General features: G+C 42.3%; 1 protein-coding gene across 4 annotated transcripts in view; it reads right to left on the bottom strand.

Moving 5' to 3' along the window:
- The window catches only part of ZNF385D (zinc finger protein 385D), a 389,020-nt gene that overhangs the window by 45,753 nt on the left and 321,212 nt on the right, over positions 1 to 22,055 (bottom strand). For all 4 annotated transcript variants that reach the window (XM_068152311.1, XM_068152313.1, XM_068152312.1 and 1 more), the window contains one exon: positions 15,641 to 15,803. In XM_068152311.1, coding sequence (XP_068008412.1) covers positions 15,641 to 15,803 — 163 coding nt within the window. The remainder of the gene's footprint in view (positions 1 to 15,640; positions 15,804 to 22,055) is intronic.

The raw sequence follows: 22,055 nt of genomic DNA, 5'->3' as shown, positions 1-22,055 counted from the left end.
TGCTTCTGTCAGTACCCTCCAATGAAGACCTTACCTCTAGAGCAAAGTCTTTCAACACCAGAGGCAAATTCCAGGAATTAGTTTCACTAGGCACAACTCTCTTAAAGACTGTCTGTTTTTTTGTGTGTGTGTGGATTCAGCTGCAGAATGTTGTCATTTATTTGCCTGTGGTTCATTAAAAAAAACCAGGAATTATAGTCTGCAGTATGACTATTTAAAGAGAAAAATTACGAGGATTTTTTTGGTGAAGTTAGCTCATTCTTGCCTTAGACAGCGAATAGACAAGTGTGAGTGATACCCAATGACAGCACAAGGGGGAGGGGGGGAAAGCTGAGGCATAGGAAGTTCCATGGGAACAGGTGGAAATTTGTTTTGTCCCTGTGAGGGTGACGGAACACTGGCACAGGCTGCCCAGGGGGGTTGTGGAGTCTCCTTCTCTGGAGATATTCAAAACCCACCTGGATGTGTTCCTGTGTGACCTGCTGTAGGTGATCCTGCTCTGGCAGGGGGGTTGGACTGAATGAGCTTTCAAGGTCCCTTCCAGCCCCTAACATGCTGTGATTCTGTGATGCTTAAAATATGTGAATCAGTAAACTGCACTTGGAAGTTAAATATCTTTGTCAAAAGGCATGCTGTGTATCTGCTGTAACACTCATTCCTGCTGCAGCTGCTTTGGCTTAGTTTGGTTCGTGGTTTGATTTGTATTGTGGTTTTCCTGTTGCCGTTTGTTTGGTTTTGGTTGTGTTTGTGTTTGGGTTTGGTTGTGTTTGTGTTTGGGTTTGGTTTTGGTTGTGTTTGGGTTTGGGTTTGGTTGTGTTTGGGTTTGATTGTGTTTGGGTTTGGGTTTGGTTGTGTTTGGTTGTGTTTGGGTTTGGTTGTGTTTGGTTTTGGTTGTGTTTGGGTTTGGTTTAGGTTGTGTTTGGTTGTGTTTGGGTTTGGTTGTGTTTGTGTTTGGTTGTGTTTGGGTTTGGGTTTCATTTGGTTTGGGTTTCGTTGGGTTTGGGTGTGGTTTTTGCTGTTGTTTGGGGGATTTGGGGTGGGGTTTGTTTGGGTTTCTTATTGGGTTTGATTCTACCTTTGTTAATTTTCATTTGGCTTTTTGGTTTGGGGTTTGGTTGGGTTGTTTTTTTTTTTTTTGCAGGAGGGGTCATTCAAACTTTTCTGCAAAACCCCTATACAAAGAAGTGTCTGTTTTCACACTCTCCCCTGATCTTTAGTGCATAATCTTTTAAATTACCAGAGACCTCCCAAGAACTGCTGTTAGTTTTTGTTTGCTCACCATGCAGGTTTAAATATCAAGAGCTTTAATGAACATTAGAAGAATTTACCTCCTGTGGCCTAAAATCCACATGGCTAAATATCCCATCAGAATTCATGAAACAACTTCTCTTTGGCAATATTTACATGGCCTGCTAGGAAACTTTCATCATAGAGATGGAAGAATAATCAATTCGTGCTTGCTAGGAATGTTCTTTCCCCCTTGGCTAGGATATCAACGCTGAATCCTTGTTTGACTACATTCTAAATACTCTATTTACCCAAAACTGAATGCATTCAGTTTATCAAGTAATTCAAGTTTAGCTTTGGTAGATAGATCACAGAATTGCAGAATCACAGTTCAGGGACTGGAAGTGACCTCGAAAGCTCACCTAGTCCAACCCCCTGCCAGAGCAGGTCACACAGGAACACATCCAGGTGGGTTTTGAATATCTCCAGAGAGGGAGACTCCACAACCCCTCTGGGCAGCCTGTGCCGGTGTTCCATCACCCTCACAGGGAAAAAATATTTAGGGGAGATACATCTAACCCATCTCCAGAAGTCTATACCTGAGCAACACCCACTAAGGTCTGGAAAGAGAGAAGATTAACATGATACCTTTTGGATTATTAGAGAACAAACATTCTCTAGAAGAGATGATATCTTTCTGTTGACTAATCCTAGGTGGGATTAATTCAAATCCATCTGTAAGACTCATTTGATTTAGTTGTGTGTATGTATATATTTTTTTTCCCCACTTTCATTTGTTTTGAGAAGTAGATCATTGAATTGCTACATGGATGAAAGAGAGATTGACAATTTAAGCTTGAACTTAGATGGACTTTTGCTGATTAGTACATCAAATAATGTCACTTGATCATTGCTTGCACTTCACTCTTCCCGCTTCCAACTGTAAGAACAAATGAACAGAGTTACAATTTAGGAAGCTAGGATAGGATAGGATAGGATAGGATAGGATAGGATAGGATAGGATAGGATAGGATAGGATAGGATAGGATAGAAGACTATTCTATTCATTTGAAAACCAGGTCACAGCCTCCTCTTTTTTTGAGTGCTCCTCAGACACAGCACTACTTAGAATCAAACAGCTCTGCCATTTTGCAACAATTAGTACCATTTATCTCAAACAGAGATTTGACAGCTTTTCTTTTCACTATGGAAGTTGAATCATTAGACATCAAAGCACAATAATGATGGTGACAACAAAAATAACATGTGGTAATTCTTCTTTAAAGTCCAAGAGTGTGGTTCTGATCATCTATTAAAAATAGATAAAGGGAAACTACCTTTGTTTTTCAACTTAAAACACTACAAATATGGAAAGCTTTTTAGCTTCATTACACCTGTCTTGAAGCAGCCTTTATAGTGATCAGACACTAATTAAGATTCTGAATATGGGTTTTGCATTACAATAACCAGACATAATAATCACAATTTTCCTGGAGGAAAAAAAACAAAGAAAAGAATTGTCCTGTGGCTGAGATGGTAATGGTGCAGCCACTGCTCTGAGGGCAGCTGCTGGCCATGTGCAGAGTGCAGGATTCCTCAGCTGACCAATTCCTTAGCAGGCTGCCTAGGGCAAAACAATCACATTCCATGGGGGCCAAGAACAACAGCCTCACCTTGGCACCCTTGGGTTGGGACATGCTGCAGAAGCCACCTCCTGGACATGCTGGCACCTCTCACTGGGAAAAGATTTTAGCTTAGAGATGTGGTTGGGTTTGACTGCTGAAGGGATTGATAACAGAGAGTGTAGAAACAGCCACTCTGAGCAAGAGTTACTGGGGTTAGGGACTTAGGTTAGCAACAACCTCAGGGTTTTAGGGCTGCTAGGGACTTCTGCTTCTGTTAGGTATCTACTTCTGGCTGGGGCTTCGGTGTAGGGATGCTGGTAGGGCTGTGCTCAGGAATTCCATTAGTTGTTTCATCTGTTAAGGGCTTCCAGGACATCTGCTGAAAGTGGGACTCAGACTCTGCAATGCAAGGGATCCTACAACACAGCAATAAAGGATTTCTGGGAGGGCTTCTGAGGTTCTCTGCTCTCTGCATTTCTGGAATCTCATTGATATACAGCAATAGGGTCCCTGCCTTCTTTCATCACCCAATGGCCCCCGAAGCAGGAGAACACCATGTTAGTAGCTAATTAAGGTTACAAAATGACCACAACAGCAACAACAAAACCTCTGAACAAACACACCCAATATATTGATGAACACAGAAAACATAACTTCATGCACAGTCCTTAACATGCCAGAAGCTTATTACATTCACTTCTTAATCCAAACCAGCACACATTGAAATTGAGATCAATGAATAAATCCTCACTGCAAACCAGATGTGTACTTTTACAACAAAAGGCAACGGAATCTTGAACTCAAAACCCCAAGCAAGCAATAAACAAAAGGAGACCCAGTAGCATTTTCAAATACAGGATCAAACTGGACAGCCAGAGTTTGAATGTATGCTTTTCCTTTCTGATGCAGAGGAATGATGCTTCCACTTGTTCCTTAACTCACTTAAATTATCATAAGTGGCTGAAGGGAAGAGAGGTTCTCTGATGAGGAAACAAGAGTCTGAGAACTGTGCAGAAACTACAGCACAGTAAATAAGTTGAGTTCACACAATGCAAACCCATTTTCATGAGTGTGACTTTTAATCTAGGGACAGACACATGAGCAAAGCACTTGAAAACTCACATCAATGCTCAGCAGCTTGCCAGTGACTAACAGGTGGCCTGGTTTGTTATTAACATTAGAGGAAGAAATTGATTTACTGTGGAAGACTGCTTTGCTGTGGCACTTAATACTACATTTACATGCCCCTGTAATTTGCTACACTTATGGCTGTCTCTTATATTAATTATAAAAGTCCTCTTCTAATATTGCTTGATTTGACAGGAGCACATTAGCTATGACAAATGCTTTAGAATGTGCTCAGACAATATTAATACAAGCAGAATCTCTGATAATTGCTGTCACCTAAACACAAAAAAGTTCTTTTTAATTTGATTTTACCCTTTCCTCTCTCTTTCCAATCCTTTACTAATACAAGCTCTGGTAACTCTACATCAGAATCATTCCTAAGCTTGACTTGTCTGGACAGACCACATGAAAAATGGAACCAATTCAGTCTCTCAGAAATTTCAAGAAGCAAAAATTGCTACAGTCTTTTAAATAGAACCACAGAGTGATAGAATCATAGAATCAGCCAGGTTGGAAGAGACCTCAGAGATCATCAAGTCCAATCTATTACCTAACACCTAACATCTCATGACAACTAAACCATGGCTCCAAGTGCCACATCCAATCCTTTTTTGAACACCTCCAGGGATGGGGCCTCCACCACCTCCCTGGGCAGCACATTCCAATGGCCAATGACTCTTTCTGGGAAGAATTTTCTCCTCACCTAGAACCTAAACCTCTCCTGGCACAGCTTGAGACTGTGTCCTCTTGTTCTGGTGCTGGTTGCCTGGGAGAAGAGACCAACCCCCACCTGGCTACAACCTCCCTTCAGGTAGTTGTAGAGAGCAAGAAGGTCTCCCCTGAGCCTCCTCTTCTCCAGGTTAAGCAACCCCAGCTCCCTCAGCCTCTCCTCACAGGGCTGTGCTCCAGACTTCTCCACAGCCTGGTTGCCATACTCTGGACACATTCAAGTGTCTCAATGTCCTACTTAAATTGAGGAGTCCTGGACACAGGACTCAAGGTGTGGCCTAACCAGTGCTGAGTACAGGGCAGAATGACCTCCCTGCTCCTGCTGGCCACACTATTCCTGATGCAGGCCAGGATGCTATTGGCCTTCTTGGCCACCTGGGCACACTGCTGGTCCATGTTCAGCTGCTGTCAACCAGTGTCCCCAGGTCCCTTTCTGCCTGGCTGCTCTCCAGCCACTCTGTTTCCAGCCCGTAGCGCTGCATGGGGTTGTTGTAGAAGGAAAGTAGAAGGAAATCACTTTGCTTATCTGTGATCTCTATTTTATGTTACAGTAAACTGATTCTTCCTTCCTAGAAGAAAACTTGTTCATAAAAGTTCCTTATTCATATGCAATCTGACATCCCACTCAGAATTTTTTCAAGCATAAAGCACAACAAACCTGGCTGCCAGGTTTGCTACAGCTGCAATAATATTTGCCTGGAGAGACAGGGTCTGAATGTTTAGAGGATACATAAGTAAGGTACTACCACAAATTACATTCACATTTTGCAACATAAATAGACAATAAAATTATCCTATATGGGTGTAGTGCAGAGATTCATGAGCAAGGAGCCTTTATTATTACAGATTTATATGTATTTACAGAACCCTGGAACATCACAGTAGAATAAACATAGCTCAGCATCATAATATGGTAATTAATTCACCCAGAACACAACACCAAAAACTAAGTTGCCATAAAATAAGTGTCAGTTGTTCTGCTGTAATAGCTATGAGTTTATCCTGCCCTCAGGCAAAGAGTTGACAGAATTTTAGCACCAAGCACAATACAATCAATTGTCTCAATTTATTCTGCTTTAGAAGACATCAATGTGAGATATTTTATAGTCTAAGCAAGATGCTAAAGGTTTCCAGATAAATATTTGCCATGCTCATGCTTAAATTTAAAAAAAAGGACATAGTCAAGACTCCAAACTCTGGAAAGCCAGGCCTCAAGGAATCATCAAAGTAAATATCCAGGGAAAGCATTTCTCCTTCCTGGTATCAGTGGAAAGCAGGTAGTTTATTCAAACAATACATCAGTGTTGTGGGTTTGAGAACTTGGACGTCTTAACCATGGAGCTGAAAGTCCTCCAAGTACCAGAGAGGTACACAGAGGTGGACCACAAAGTGTAATCTATTGTTATTTCATTCCCATCTCCCCTTTATAAATGAACATCACAGGCTGCTCACCCCCCCTCCCCCTGCTCTCCTCTGCCTGCTCCCTTCCTGGCACTGCCTGCTCTCTCTTGTGGTGCTGAGCAGTAGGGCCTGGTGCTGGCAAGAGGATTTTTAGCTGTGTCTTTAGGGCCTGGTATAGGGGGCTAGGAAGGTATGGTGGTGGGGAGGCATATGAGACCTGGGTTTCTGGCCTGCTCTGGGGGGAGGCTATGGAAATAGTTCACATAATCAGACTTGTGTTTAAGAAACAAGGAAGCAAAAAAAAACCCAAAATAAAAATCCCCACAAATATAATAATAGTTATAGTCCTTATCATCACCACCACATCAGAGAAAGAATAGAATAGAATAGAGTAGAATAGACCAGACCAGACCAGACCAGACCAGGTTGGAGAAGACCTTTGAGATCTTTGAGTCCAACCTATCATCCAACAGCATCTAATCAACTAAACCATGGCACCAAGTGCCTCATCCAGTCTCTTCCTAAACACCTCCAGTGATGGTGACTCCACCACCTCCCTGGGCAGCACATTCCAATGGCCAATCACCCTTTCTATGAAGAACTTCTTCCTAACATCCTGCCTAAGCCTCCCCTGGCTCAGCTTGAGACTGTGTCCTCTTGTTCTGATGCTGGTTACCCGCTTAACACCCAGACCTCAGACATCCCCTCTCAATCTTCTCCTCTCCTTAATAAACAGCCCCAGAACTCTCATTCTCTCCTCATCAGGCAGTGCTCCAGTCCCTGGTAGTGTTCCATCCTGGTAGCTCTCAGTTGAACTCTCTGCAGTAGACCTTTGTCCCTCCTGAACTGGGGAGCCCAGAACTGGATGCAATATTCCAGATGAGGTCTCACCAGGGCAGAGTAGAGGGGGAGGAGAACCTCCCTGGATCTGCTGGACACACTGCTCTGAATGCAGCCCAGGACCCCATTGGCCTTCTTGGCCCCCAGGGCACATTGCTGTCCCATGCAGAACTTGTAGTCCACCAGCACTCCCAGCTCCTTCTCCACAGGGCTGCTCTCCAGCAGATCCCCTCCCAGCCTGTCCTGCTGCAGTTTGTTCTTCCTTCCCAGGTGCAGGACTCTGCACTTATCCTTGTTAAACATCATTATGTTCCTCTCTGCCCAGCTCTCAGTCTGTCCAAGTCTCTGAATGGCCTCACAGCCTTCAGGTGTCTCAACCAAGCCTCCCAGTTTGGTATCACCAGCAAACTTGCTGAGCAGACTCTGCCTGTCTGTCTGTTCCCTCATCAATGCCATTGATGAAGATGTTGAACAGGGATGGACCCAGCACTGATCCCTGGGGGACTCCACAGGTTCCAGCTCTCCAGCTGGACTTGGGACCATTGACCACCACTCTTTGCACTCTGTTGTGTCACCAGTTCCCAGTCCTTCTCAACGTCCTTTTATCCCACACTGCCTGAGCTTGCTCACAAAGATGTTCTTTAAACTGATGTTAAAAGATTCAGCAGGGTGGATTCAGCTACTGGAAAATACTTTTTGCCAGCTGTAAAGCAAGCATGCACACAGTAGCCTTTGCTCAGATCATGATGACAGAGTAGCAATGGAAGATAAATGTACTCCCAAATATGTAAGGCTGGAAATGTCAACAGCATAGCTCATGAGTTTCATAGTGACAGCAGTTTTGATCAGATACAGTTTGCACAGCATCTGAGGAGGAGAAAAACACCAAGTTTAAAGTAGCACAGCTCCAGGGGAGAGCAGAAAAAGAGAAACTCTGCTTTCCAACTATCTTGGGGTTTTGAGTTTGTTTGGGTTTGGTTTCTAGGTTGATTTGTTTGTGGGTTCCTGTGGGTTCCTCTTGATCTCCAGTTGCTTGGGTGTGTCTTGTTTGGTCCATTTGTCCTGATAATTTGTTTGGTTTGTTGGTTAGTTTGGTTTTGGTATTTTTATTGTTGCTGTTGGTTTTGTTTGGTTGGTTTTATTGTTTTATTTGGGAGGGGTTCGTCATTGTTTTTAGTTTTTTGATTGTGGCTTCTTTTTCCCTCCCCCCCAAGAAAAAAACCCATCAGTCAGTTACAAAAGGAACGGAAATAATACAGGCAAAGATCCAGAACAATAAAAATCATTATGACCTGTTCTGGATGAACCACATTAATATCCCCAACCCATGGATTTGTAATGGGTGGTTTGGTTTTGTCCCATCATTGTTTTTCCCCTCAGTAGTCTCATTTTAAGAGTTTACTCTGAAGCCCCCTTGAAAGTGAAGTTTCACCTTAAAAAAACAGACCTCTTCAAAGACTGCTACCTGGAGGAAAACAATGAGACAGATCTCCAGTCACAGATGGTTCTTCTAAACAGTTACTGATCAACAGAAATACAGCACACAATGCCACAGTATGGACAGCCACATTGCCACTGGTAATTAGTAGGTGTGGTCTAATTCCAAATGTCATTAATTTTCTTTCTTCTTGTACAGTAAGATAGAATTGTTAGAAGCTTCAAACAAAATGATAGTAGGATATAGTCATGAGGCAGGCTTCACAGTTGTTCTTCACAGAAGAAGAGTTCTCCTCTCCTATGGGGACAGACTGAGACAGTTGGGGCTGTTCAGTGTGGAGAAGAGAAGGCTCTGAGGAGACCTAATTGTGGCCTTCCAGTATCTGAAAGGGAGCTATAAGAATGATGGGGAGGGACTTTTTAATGTGTCAGGGAGTGATAGGACTGGGGGGGATGGAGCAAAACTAGAAATGGGTAGATTCAGATAGGAAGAAGTTCCTCCCCATGAGGGTGGTGAGGGAGTGACACAGGTTGCCCAGGGAGGTGGTGGAAGCCTCATCCCTGGAGGTTTGTAAGGCCAGGCTGGATGTGGCTCTGAGCAACCTGCTGTAGTGTGAGGTGTCCCTGCCCATGGCAGGGGGGTTGGAACTAAATGATCATTGAGGTCCCTTTGGACCCTAACAGTTCCATGATTCTGTGATTCTATGATTTTGAAGCGATAAAGCTGATTCACATTATGAGTTACTGCCACCTGTGGTATTGATTTTGTGCAGGAGCTTCCCCCAGGCAGCATGCTCACAGGGACTGTAAGCATTGTCACTCCTCTGCAAACACACACTAAAGGTGTCCCCCTGCCAATGATATATTAAATTGTGCTGCTGAAGCTCACTTATGACTAATCATACTGTGTGAGAAGATAGCACACCAACCCTTCTCCACACCATTGCCTTTGTTCTGTGTCTGCTGCTGTAACAAGGAACTAGCAACTAGGAAGCACATGCAGGAAAAATGTGACAAGATTGCTTGGTGTGACCTGCTGTGTAATTCAAGCCATCAATGGCTGCTTATAATTCCCTCTGCTTGAGAAGAGGGGAAAAAGCAGGCATCTTTCCCTACTGGGAAATGGATTTATTAAGAGCAACTGCCAAAAGTAAATTCGACTCAGATGGCTCAAGTGGGTAATCTGTTGATGCAACTTTTAGATGGATCTGCTAAGATGATGCTAGGAAATTTGCAGCTATTAAACCAGCAGAGCAGAAAATGAACTATAAATAGCAAAAAGCAGAATGTAGCAAAGGAAGGGATTAAAATTGCATGGCAGCTGTCTCAGCACTCGTGTGATAAGGTGAATGAACTGAAGAGCTCATTCAAGTGACATAAGAAAATGATTACTTGCAAGCAGAAATCAGATCATTTGAAAAGTGTGAGAAAAAGTCCAATTAAAAACAATTGCACTCCTTTAACACTTAGGTGGAAACATCACAGGACCACAGGACCACCATGAATGGCCAATAAAATGGGCTGGGTAAAGCAGATTCCCCCATCCCCATTGATACAATTGTTCCAGCTTGGACTGTCTTTGGATCACTTAGACTGGTGCTGGAAGGGCACTGGAATAGTAATGGAGTTGTAATTAAAAAATGCAATGAAACATGCAATTAAAAACCTGAAATGTAATAGCAATAGTAACTGTAACAGTAATGGCTTCAAACAGTACCTGCACTTACATTCTCAACCAGGCTCTCCTCCTTTCTTGGATCGGGCATGGCGAGAATGTGATGTGAACAACACAAAGCAGAGAATCTGAGCAAGCCCTGAAGCACCCTAGGCGATGAGGTCGCCTGTACCTTAGAAACGCCCCATACAAAACCAGTCCTCACAGAAACAACAGACAATTGCCTTCCACATTGTCCAACCGCTGTGACCTCAGTTTGAAAACACATGGATGTCTTAAATCAAGACCTATCTACTCGTCTGTTGCCTTCCAAGCTATTGTTTTCCAAGCAGACCCTTCCCATTTGAAGAATTCCAGACTCTCAAAAGCTAACCACCTCTCTGCGAGCACTGGATCAAGAAGTTCCTGTTCCCTCTCCAAACTACTCCATAAACTGACAGAATAAACAATGTTGCAATAGGAACAGGCTTCTGAATCTGCTGGTTTTGCAACAAAAGCAGGCCTGCAATACCATTTTGTTTTGGAAATCCCAGTGGCTAGGACTGCAGAGCCCTCAGCTCCATCCTGCTGGCTAGTGTTGATGCTGTTTCCATAATAACAACCAAACACACTAGGAAGAAGCAAGTCATTATGCAGATAAATCCTATAAATAAATGCTTGATCCAGTTTTCAGGGCATTAAATAAATAAAAGATATCTCATCAACAGAAGATCACTCCCAAGATTTCGAGCAGTTACAACTCTGGACATGCAGAAAGCTGACATTAGCCTGAGCCACCACGAAAGACCCTCATATTTAAATAGAAAATACCTTTTCAGAGCTGGGAACAATACCATTGTTAGCGCTGGAGTTTCACACTGATTCAATCTGATGATACAGATGTTGTGACTGACAGTAGTTGCTATCTGCAGGGTTATTCAAGCACAAAATTGTTGTCAAGGCAATCTCAATCGAAAGCAGCTGGGTCCGCAGCAAACACATGGTGCTCATATGATGAAGCTCTCAGCATATGCAGATGCAGTAAGGAAGGATTTTTACTGCACATTCACAACCAATTGAGGCCCACATAAATTACTGTAATCTTTGTGTTGCCATTTAGCTACACTCTGCAAAGACAGAAAATGCCCTAGTTCTGCACAGAGGTCAGAGAAGAAGCTATTGTCTCCCAAATTGCCATCAAGCTCTAATGCAAAATTGGTACCACAGTCTGGGGAACGCTGATAACATTTTTCACTGCAGTTAGCTACAGATTGTCTGAAATACAGAAAAGCCCCAGCAGAGGTGATTTAAAGGGAATGATCTCATTAGCACAGTCGAATTTTACTGGTTTGGGATGAATTCTCCAAGCACGTGATGAAGAGAAGCGATAGTTCTGAATCAGCAGTCTCTAATTTCACAGCGAATGATGTGAGCTTCCTGTGAACATCTCCTTCAGGCTATGATTTCTCATAAAGATTTTTCATTCAAATAAACGAGTGCCTTTAAGCAGCCAGGTGATTAGGCCCAGGTCATAGAATCATAGAACATCAGAAGTTGGAAGGGACCTCCAGAGATCATCCAGTCCAACCCCATCGCCAAAGCAGGGTCACCTGCACAGGAATGCTGCCAGGTGGGTGTTGAATGTCTCCAGGGAAGGAGACTCCACAACCTCTCCGAGCAGCCTCCTCCAGGGCTCTGTCACCCTCACTGTAAAGAAGTTTCTCCTCATGTTGAGGTGAAACTTTCTATGTTCACATTTGTAACCATTGTTCCTTGGCTTATTATTGTGCAACACTGGAAACAGCTTGGCCCCCTCCACCCCTCCTCAGCTATTGATAGACGTTGGTCAGATCCCTTCGCAGTGTTCTCTTCTCCAGACTAAACAGCCCCAGGGCTCTCAATTGCTTTTCATAGGGGACAGGCTCAAGTGCCCTAATCGTCCTCATGATTCTTTCCAGCAGGTCCCAGTCTCTCTTGAACTGGAAAGCCCAAAATTGGACACAGTATTCCAGGTGTGGTCTCAGCAGGGCAGAGTAGAGGGGGAGAAGAACCACCCTGGACCTGCTGGAAAAGACCTCTAAGATCAAAGGTCCTGCTTGATGAACCTGATCTCACAACAAGGTGGCCCACTTAGGAAAAGGCTGTGGATGTTGTTTACCTGGACTTTAAGGAAAGCCCTTTGACACTGCCACTCACAGCATCCTCCTGGAGAAACTGGCTGCCCCTGGCTTGGATTGGTGGACACTTCGCTGGGTAAAAATAACATCTGTATGGCTGGGCTCAAAGACCGGTGGTGAACAGTGGGTGGTCACAAATGGTATTTCCTAGGGCTCAGTACTGAGGCAAGTTCTCTTCACTATCTTTATCAATGATCTGGATGAAGGGATGAGCACACCCGTGGTAAGATTCTAGATGACACTAAACTGGGAGGGAGTGCTGAGTTTTTATTTGAAGTCACCTAGTGACTTTCACAGGATGAGTGAATGACCCCATATTTCATGGGTTTTTTCCTTAACATGCAGTTTAAGCACCAGGAATCATTTATGAAGTGTTGTAAGACGTCTGCTCACATTGGGGCTCACACTGCCTCCCTTATTTACTGCAATAACACGTGATTGCACCACATAGAACAAAACAGTTCCAGAACAAGCAACATAACAAATGTCTGCTTTGGCTCCTGAATCAATTTCTATACTATGCAATCTTCATTGCACAGAACTGCAGATTTCCTGATGATGTTTTGTTTGCTGGAATAGGGTATGCAGAGCCACTGGACTGAAGTCCTGACCAATGTACTGTGACTGACATGTAATTCAGCCTTTAACCACTGCTGTACATGATATATTGAAGGTGAGGTGAACATGACCCCATACTCAGTGTCTTTGGGATTAAGTATTAATCTTCAGCAGAGAGCTTTCACAGTATCACAGTATAGCCAAGCTTGGAAGAGACCTCGAGGATCATCGAGTCCAACCTGTCACCACAGACCCCATGACTAGACCATGGCACCAAGTGCCACATCCAATCTCCTCTTGAACACCTCCAGGAATGGGGACTCCACCACCTCCCCAGGCAGCACATTCCAATGACTAATGACTCTGAAGAACTTTCTCCTCACCTCGAGCCTAAGCTTCCCCTGGTGCAGCTTGAGACTGTGTCCTCCTGTTCTGGTGCTGGCTGCCTGGGAGAAGAGACCAACCCCTTCCTAGCAACAACCTCCCTTCAGGTAGTTGTAGAGGGCAATGAGGTCACCCCTGAGCCTCCTCTTCTCCAGGCTAAACAATCCCAGCTTTAAAATACTGTAGACAAATACTTTTGTGTCAGACTGTCACAAGTTTGGGGACTTAGGAAAAGGACTTATTTCCAGTTCTGAAAGATTAATGAACAGATTATATTCATTAGCACAACTGTCCCCTCAGAACTTTGTATTATTATCAGAATATTTTACTTTCCCTGTGGTCATTCCCAAATGTGTCAGCTCACACAGGGCAGTATATTCTCAGGTTATTCTGGCTTTCAGAAACCACTTCAACCTTAGAAGTTGTATCAAGAAGACTGAAGACACTTAACAACTGGGAAAGAAAGAAGACTTCTACTAATGAAACATTTAACCTGCTATGTTTGATAGAAAATATATTCCTTTTAGCTACCCCAATTATTTATTCATTTATTTGTTTATTTGGTCACATTTTAGGCTGTTTGTCATAACATCACTATGACTTTTAGAAGGTCATTAATGTACATTAATGCACAACTAATGTGCTTCTAACACAGCATGCATACAGATGCATGTGCACACATGGTAAGAAATTCATTCAAGAAGTCAGGAACACTGTGCAAGGATGAGGAGACTCCACTCACAGGCCACTGCTTGTGTGTCTGCAGCTTTGTTTCTGACGTTTTCTTACACATGCCAACATAAAACTGATTTCTACTCCTGACCTTGGGTACAAGACTTTGTGTATCTTGTCAGGGATCTAATGCAAAGCCTGATAGAAAGACTCAGACTGGATTTGAGGCACCTTGGAAAATCCTTCAAACTTACACAGCATAAGATAAAAGCTTTTGAATAATACATTTTAAACCTTAAAAATATCTCTTTTTTTTTTTCCCCTTATTTTTTTCCTGATACAAGAAAATTAATCACCCTTTCCACACGTTTCCCTTCCATTCTGAACATGCCAACAGGTAATGACAGGGGAAAACAAACTTTCAAAGGTATTTGCATGTTTAGAAATGAATTTCTTTTCATAAGCAGCCTTTGGCATTGTGTCTACTCTCCCACGCTTCATTGCTTTCCTCATAGAACAAATGTTCTCAGGACGCAGTTGTCCTCTCTTCGCTTCTTTTGGTGGCATCTATGAAAATGATGTAAGGATTGTGTCACGAAGCAATCCCATTACAGTTAGGATATAAATCTCCATCAAAACATATGCTCTCCTATCATAAAGGGATATAACAAAGATATATATATATATAAAGAGAGAGATGTACATAGAGAGATCTGCCTCTAACAAACACAGCAAAGCTGTATCTCAATGAAGGTGCTGCATAACTGTATGGGACATTTTTGCTCTGCCATAACTGGTTTGTGTAAATCCACTTACTTATTCTAAACTTACTGCATCAGGAGTGGTTCCAAATGAGCAGTTTTAATCACCAGCAGAAATGTCCCTTGTTTCACAGGTTTGATGGGGTTTTTGTCTGGTTTGGGCTCATTTGGGAAGGTGGGGGGTGCGTGTGTGTGATTATGACTAAAGAGTCAAACTCTATCCCTTCATACCCAGAGAGATACTAGACCACCCTTCAGTGAATTTGCAACCTCCCTTCAAAATTTCCAGTACACTAGCCACCTGTCTAAGAAGTGAGCTTAACCTAACCTTGTGGACTTTAGGAAATGCTCACACAGGTTTTTATTTGCAGAGGAGTACCTTTTACCCACACAATCACAGAAATGATATTATTTCACAGTCTGAAGACTCATTTAAGCAGAAGAATTGACATCAACAACACTTACCTGATGGTGCAGACTAGATGTTACACAGCTATTTTCCAGCTCAAAAGCATTCTATAGCCACTTAAATAAACATAATGCAATGTTTGAAATTTATGAAAATTAGGTCTTCACTAGTAATGTTTTTGTAAGAGGCTTCCAGGCACAAGTAGTGCAATTGGCTGCATGGTGAGTGGTTAAAAGAGATATGAGATATGTCATTATTTAAAGGGAGATACTGCACATAGAGTAGGAGATTCAGAGCAGTTCCTGTGTAATAGTTGAGCCACCATAAAAATTAAGCAAGTTGTGAGTCTTCCATTTTGCCCTAAATGAATGGCAAGCCTCTGTTCTCTATGAGAAATCAGTTACACGACTGTCAGACTCTCACCAGCCTATTGAAAGGACAGAAAGAAATCAATATCACACAGAAAGATGGGTTGAGCATGAATCAATGTGGTAAGCACATAACCAAACAGACATGGAATTAAACAAGGGGGGCAGGGGGGAAAGAAAAAAAGAAGAAGGAGAAGAAAAGGGCACTGAAAGCACAAAAACCCAACCAAATGAAAAGCCAAACAAAACCAACAGAGATTGTCGCTTAACCTGTTTTGTCAGAGCTGGTATTGATGGTATTGGTAGTGATGGAAGTGAAGGTAGTCTTTGCGCTGTCCTTGGTAGTAACAGATTTCTGCTTATTTTTCATGGCTTCCAGTGCTTTGAGCTTCTTGGCATGTTTAGTGCCTTTGTAGTGGGCCGCAGCCTGGCTCTACAAAGGAGAACAAAATGAACCATGCAATCAGGCTCATTTCTAAACTCTCATTCTCTGTATTAATACAAATACAGACTACCTTTCAATAATGGGTACCATTCACATGATCCAAATGCTGACCAAACAGAGAGCTATCTTTAGAATGATGCTTGGAAAACAATGGGAAAAATTACTCAAGTAACCCCAATTCAATAAATATAGTATATGTTACTGTATAGCAATGTATTACTTTCAGACTGCTATGAGGTTGGTTTAGTCTACCATGTTACCATTAGTTTTTTCTATCAATTGGGTTTTGCTTTTTTCTTTTACAGTAAAAAAAAAGGTATTTCTCAGGCACTGGGGAGAAAGGCACTCTCATCTGAGGAGCTTGGCACTTTGCCAGTTTGCTTTTCAAACTAGAGATTGTCTCAAAGTTTCCATCAAAGAACAGTTCACTAATAAGAGTGGAGTCAGAAACTTCTCAGCAAAGACTGACAGGGGAAAAAAAACCAAAAAAAACAAGTAAAATAAAAACCCCAAAATACAACAAAACAAAAAAAAATAGAAATGAAAGCCAAGTCCAAAGAAAAGAAAAGAGAACATAAAACACTCCTCCAGGCCCATCACCAAGATCGAACTGAATGTGAGGCAAATATACCATTAGCTGTCTTTGGTTTTGGTTTGGGCTTTTTGTTTGGGTTTGCTTTTGGTTTTGGTTTTTAAAAAGGAATTGCTTTTGTTCACCTGCTACAAAAGGCAGTGTCTGGAATTCAAAGCCATGAGCATCCTTTCCAAGCAAAAAAGCTCAGAAAAAAAATCCCTTCCACAGTCCCAAATGGGATTTGCATGTGCATAGAATCATAGAATTGTCAGGGTTGGAAGGGACCTCAAGGATCAGCCAGTTCCAACCCCCCTGCCACAAGCAGGGACACCTCACACTACAGCAGGTTGCTCACAGCCACATCCAGCCTGGCCTTAGAAACCTCCAGGGATGAGGCTTCCACCACCTCCCTGGGCAACCTGTGCCAGTCTCTCACCACCCTTATGGGGAAGAACTTCCTCCTAACATCCAACCTGAATCTACCCATTTCTAGTTGTTTTTCTTTCCTTTCCCCCTAGTCCTACCACTCCCTGACACCCTCAAAAGTCCCTCCCCAGCATCACTTTTAAGATTTATATAAGACACTGAAAGTATCTTTATTATTCTGACAGCTGATGCCAACTTGTCATTTCCGTTGTGAATATGTTTTTAAAATAGTACTTGAAGCAGAAGTTTGAGCTTTAGACAAACCCCACTAGAATTGGTATGACTATTCAGAATGTTTTTCTAGTATTAAACTCAGCAGAAAAATAGTCTCCCAGTTAATAAGTTTTGGGGAAAAAAAAATCCTTATATTTTTATTGCTGAAAAGTGTTATTGAAAGCAGCTCCTTTCTTACTTGAAAGAAAATCTATTAAGACTAGAAAAATTGGTCAAAATTTAGCTCCTACAGAACTGAACAAATGAAATGCAACTCTGCTGGGCCAGCCCAAGGACACACAGATGTCAGTATTTTGTTTCCAGGCATGAAAAAGCCAACAGATATTTAGAATACAAAAGAAAGGTAAATGCTTTCAGTGGTGCAATCAGAAGAAGGGAACACAAAAATAAAACAAAAAGGATAAAAGGAGGCAGTTGAGTGGCTACAAAGTCAAAGAGATAAAAGAAGATAGTCATCTCACTAGCTGCTTGTGCAGCAGCAGAATCCTACATGTCTTAGGATCTGTTAGTCATTAGACCTTTATATAGCTTTATTTTATGTGTTGAATTTTGGATACAGAGGAAGTGCAAGTGAGTATCACAGTGAGTGCATATTAATTCATCTTGAGATTTGTGACTTCAAGCTTTCATGAAGAGAGATGATGCCTTCCAGATGCCTGAGACTTGAGAAGCTCAAAGTGAGCAGACAGGAGAGCCCTTGTCACAACCAATTAACAGCTGTGTGTGTATGTGTGTGCATGCATAGAGATACACACACATGCATATGATTTTGCTGTGCATTGAGATGCATCATTCAGTTTGGTTGAAAAGCCAGTTCCTCTAGACCTAAAACAATGTAAACATTGCATGAGGTACCCTTATTGAAAGAACACTGGACAGTGAAGTTATTAATTAGAAACAACTTGAACAGAAACAGCACAATCATGCACCTTTCAGAATTCCCAACACATAACATCGAGACAGATTGTAAAGCCAGGTACAAACAGTCAAGAGATGTTAATTCTTGTTAAACTAAAGGACTAGTGTCAAGTTATGATGGTGCATTACAAATGACACACAGTGCATCCTCGTGTCACTATCATGTCAACTGCTTCTACAGTTTCTGCTCACATTTAATTTTCAGTCATCTGCAGACCCTGACTGCACTTGTTTCCCCTGACTAGAAGTGATGCTCCTCAAAGATCAGTGAGGTAGTCAAGACGTGGTCCTTAACACTGAATCCTTAATGCAGACATGAATTTGATAAACAGCAAAACTTTCTTCGCAGAACTGTTGGTGGAGCACTCCAGATTTATGTGTCCTGCATCCATAGCTCTCTCTTCCCTTCAAATTCTCACAGTCACAGCTCCATAAAACTCAACTGAATCAGAGTGTTGGATGCATAATGAAGATACAATGAGAGCCCATGTAGAAATTGGTGACCTTTTCTGAAATACTTGAATGAATTGTCTTCAAAGTAGAAACACATTGATCAAATTTACAAGTATAAGGGCTGCCAGAGAGTTGTCCATTAGTCACTTCCCCCAGAGCACTGTCAGTTTACTCAGCCTCCACTTAAAGTGGATCTTTATGCCTTTTTTATTCCAGAGTTTAAATCTTCAACCTCTATGTGTCAAGGTAACTGTAGCTGGCACATTGGTGTGAGAGAGCAGACAGATTTCTCCTAAGCATTTAACCAGCTTCAAATTAGCTTGTGCTGAACTTTTACAACTGAAATGAAACCTTCCTTATAGGAGTATGAGGTAGGAACTGGGAAAATATCCCTAAATATTTTGTTCAACACATCAACAAAAATTATAGTAGCTCAATGACCCATTTCCTGCAGCCTTAAGAGAGTGGTCACTGTCAGTGACGAAGTCAGGTATTACTGGTGCAAGAATACAGTGAGCTTTAAGCCACTCCATCCATTCTTGACATATTTAATAAAGAAGAAAAAGCATTATTATTACTTAAAATCTGGTTGAGGACTCAAGGATCCCTAACTAGAATTCGAGGGCTCTGATCCTGAACATTATGTGCAAGTCAACTTTGGTCTGCGGTCATAATTCCAACAAAGTGGCAAAATGTCTAAAAAGCAAATAACTTTTCAAGGTCATTTGTAAGGAAATCCTCCTGTTTCAGCATCACAGCTTGGTTTAAGCATCTCTTTTGCAGAACAGTTAGTTTCTTCTGGTTCCATGTATCTATCTAGAATAATTAAAGAACTGTCTAATCCTAACATTTTGTAACCTTCCCAAACTATTATCGCATAACATGCATTTGTGTACATACATATTTGTTGTGCACATACATGTGTGTGTGCTTGTTACAAACATATAGGCAGATGCATACCATAAAACAATAAAAAAGTTCTATACAGTAGTGTGAGAAATTAGAAACAATAGCTACAGTGTCAAGACTCAGCTGTGTTTTCTTCAGGTGCAATATTGTACCACAATAACCATAAGGACAGAATCACAGTATCACCAAGGCTGGAAGAGACCTCAAAGATCATCGAGTCCAACCTGTCACCACAGACCTCATGACTAAACCATGGCACCAAGTGCCACATCCAATCTCCTCTTGAACACCTCCAGGGATGGGGACTCCACCACCTCCCCAGGCAGCACATTCCAATGGCCAATTACTCTTTCAGTGAAGAGCTATCTCCTCACCTCAAGCCTAAACTTCCCCTGGTGAAGCTTGAGACTGTGTCCTCTTGTTCTGGTGCTGGTTGCCTGGGAGAAGAGACCAACTTCCTCCTGGCTACAACCTCCCTTCAGGTAGTTGTAGACAGCAATAATCTCTCCCCGAGCCTCCTCTTCTCCAGGCTAAACAATCCCAGCTCCCTCAGCCTCTTCTCGTAGGGCTTGTGCTCCAGGCCTCTCACCAACCTCATTGCCCTTCCCTCCGACCCCAGCCTGTAGCTCTGCATGGGGCTGTTGTGGCCAAAGTGCAGCACCCGGCACTTGGATTTGTTGAATGCCATCCTGTTGGACTCTGCCCCTCTGTCCAGGACACAATATTACCAAGCATATTGCAATGTCTAAAATACAATGAGAACAATTAAATATCTTAAACAATCCAGGGAGTAGTCTTGCACAATTCCAATTATTATATTTGAATGGAAGTCCCCAAAATAAGTTTGCCGGCCTGACTTCAAGGAATCACTGAATCACTTAGCTTCTTGAGGAAGTGATGCAACAAAAACAAGGTGCTTAATTTCATCTCCATGTATTCTCAGAGTGTTTTCAACTTAACAGCAGCATTGCCTCTTCTATTCTTTGCCTATTTTGGTTCCTTTCATATCACTTGGTTCACCTCATATTACCAATCTTTTTACAGACTGCTTTCCTGCCTCAGTCTTCCAGGCACTATCTCCATAGAATCAGAGAATCTAGTATTTCTAGTATGAATATATTTGATATCTATAGCCAAAAGATATTCATCTATAAAGGTAACAAAGGCTCTCACATTTTTTGTCAGAGGGATATAACTCCTTGTCCTGTTTTGGGTTTTTTTTGGTTGGTTTGGTATTGTATTTGGCATTGGGTTTTGTTTACTTGTTTGTTTGTTTGTTGTGTTTTGTGGGGATTTTTTTACTGGCTTGCAAATAATCTGTGTAGCAGATAATCCAATAATCTATTTACAGGTAGCTATAAAGCCACATCATATGTCAGAAACACTGCATAATGATATCTGGGGAATAAAATGTCAGAAGAGGGCAGATAACCCTTAGAGCTCTCAGTCTCAGCTTACTCTTTCCCTTTTAAAGTGCTTTCCTATTTTTTGATCCTGGAGCTAAATTACACCTGGCTCCATATCATAATAAAACGTAACCAAAATGTAATCAAAATAAATATATAACTCCATTTATAGCCCAAATATTGTAAATAATTCTAACAGGTTAAAATGCTGTGAGGTATAGAAACATAGAATCATTGAATGGTCCAGGCCAGAACAGATCTCCAAAGCTCATCCAGTCTGACCTCCCTGCAGTCAGCAGGGACATCCCCAACTACATCAGGCTGCCCAGGGCCACGTCCAGCCTCACCCTTAATATCTCCAGGGAAGGAGTCTCAACCACCTCTATAGGCAACCTGTTTCAGTGTTACACCACCCTCATAGTAAAGAACTTCTTCCTAACATCCAATCTAAACCTGCTCTTCTCTAGTTTGAAGCCACTGTCCCTCATCCTGTCCCTTCAGGCCTTTGCAAACAGTCTCTCTCCAGCCTTCCTGTAGCCCCCTTCAGGTACTGGAAGGCTGCTATTAGGTCTCCCTGGAGCCTCCTCTTCTCTGGGCTGAACACCCCCAGCTCCCTCAGCCTGTCCTTGTAGCAGAGCTGCTCCAAGCCCCTGATCATTTTTGTGGCCCTCCTCTGTACCCATCAGATGCATCAGGCTAACCTGCCTGTTTCTTCCCCAGCACAGAAGTGAGGGAAAAGTAACACAGACACACAAAGCCTCTGGGTTGAGGTAAAAGAATTGAGACAAAATAAAAGCAGTTTAATATAGATGTGACCACATAATGCACAATTACCTTAGCCTATCTGCATAAAAAGCACAGCAGGAAGCAGCAGCAAGCAGCATCAAGAGAGCTAAACCACTATATTCCTCCCCCTCATGCCACCATCACTTTATTCCATCACTCTGGAATAAAGACAGCACCCAAAAGCACAGAACTCAAATGAGCAACTGGAACAGGAAGCCTCTCACGTTAAGATATGAACTTTAAGCCCCATAATATGCTCCTTCAGCCAGCACTTTAATTTTCTACCTGCCATGACAACAGCACGGAACACAGAATGTTAGCAGCAGATGCAACTTAACCCATACAACCATTTCAGTAGTGACACTTAATCCATCATGAATGAATCTTAGACTGACCAAAAAATCAACCTTAAAAAATCACTGAGGGTTCAAGTTCAGACAATGGTCAGCAAGACTAATTACTGTAGTTTCAGCCTCAATGTTTTCTTCCTGCACTCTCCTGAAAAGCACATTTTATTGCATTCTAAATACAAGC

This window comes from Melanerpes formicivorus, unplaced genomic scaffold (genome assembly GCF_026170545.1).
Source record: "Melanerpes formicivorus ecotype bairdi unplaced genomic scaffold, bMelFor1.0.p_v2 SCAF_23, whole genome shotgun sequence".
Taxonomy (NCBI): domain Eukaryota; kingdom Metazoa; phylum Chordata; class Aves; order Piciformes; family Picidae; genus Melanerpes; species Melanerpes formicivorus.
The sequence above is the reverse complement of the archived record's forward strand: the minus strand, read 5'-3'. Positions and strand labels throughout refer to the sequence as shown.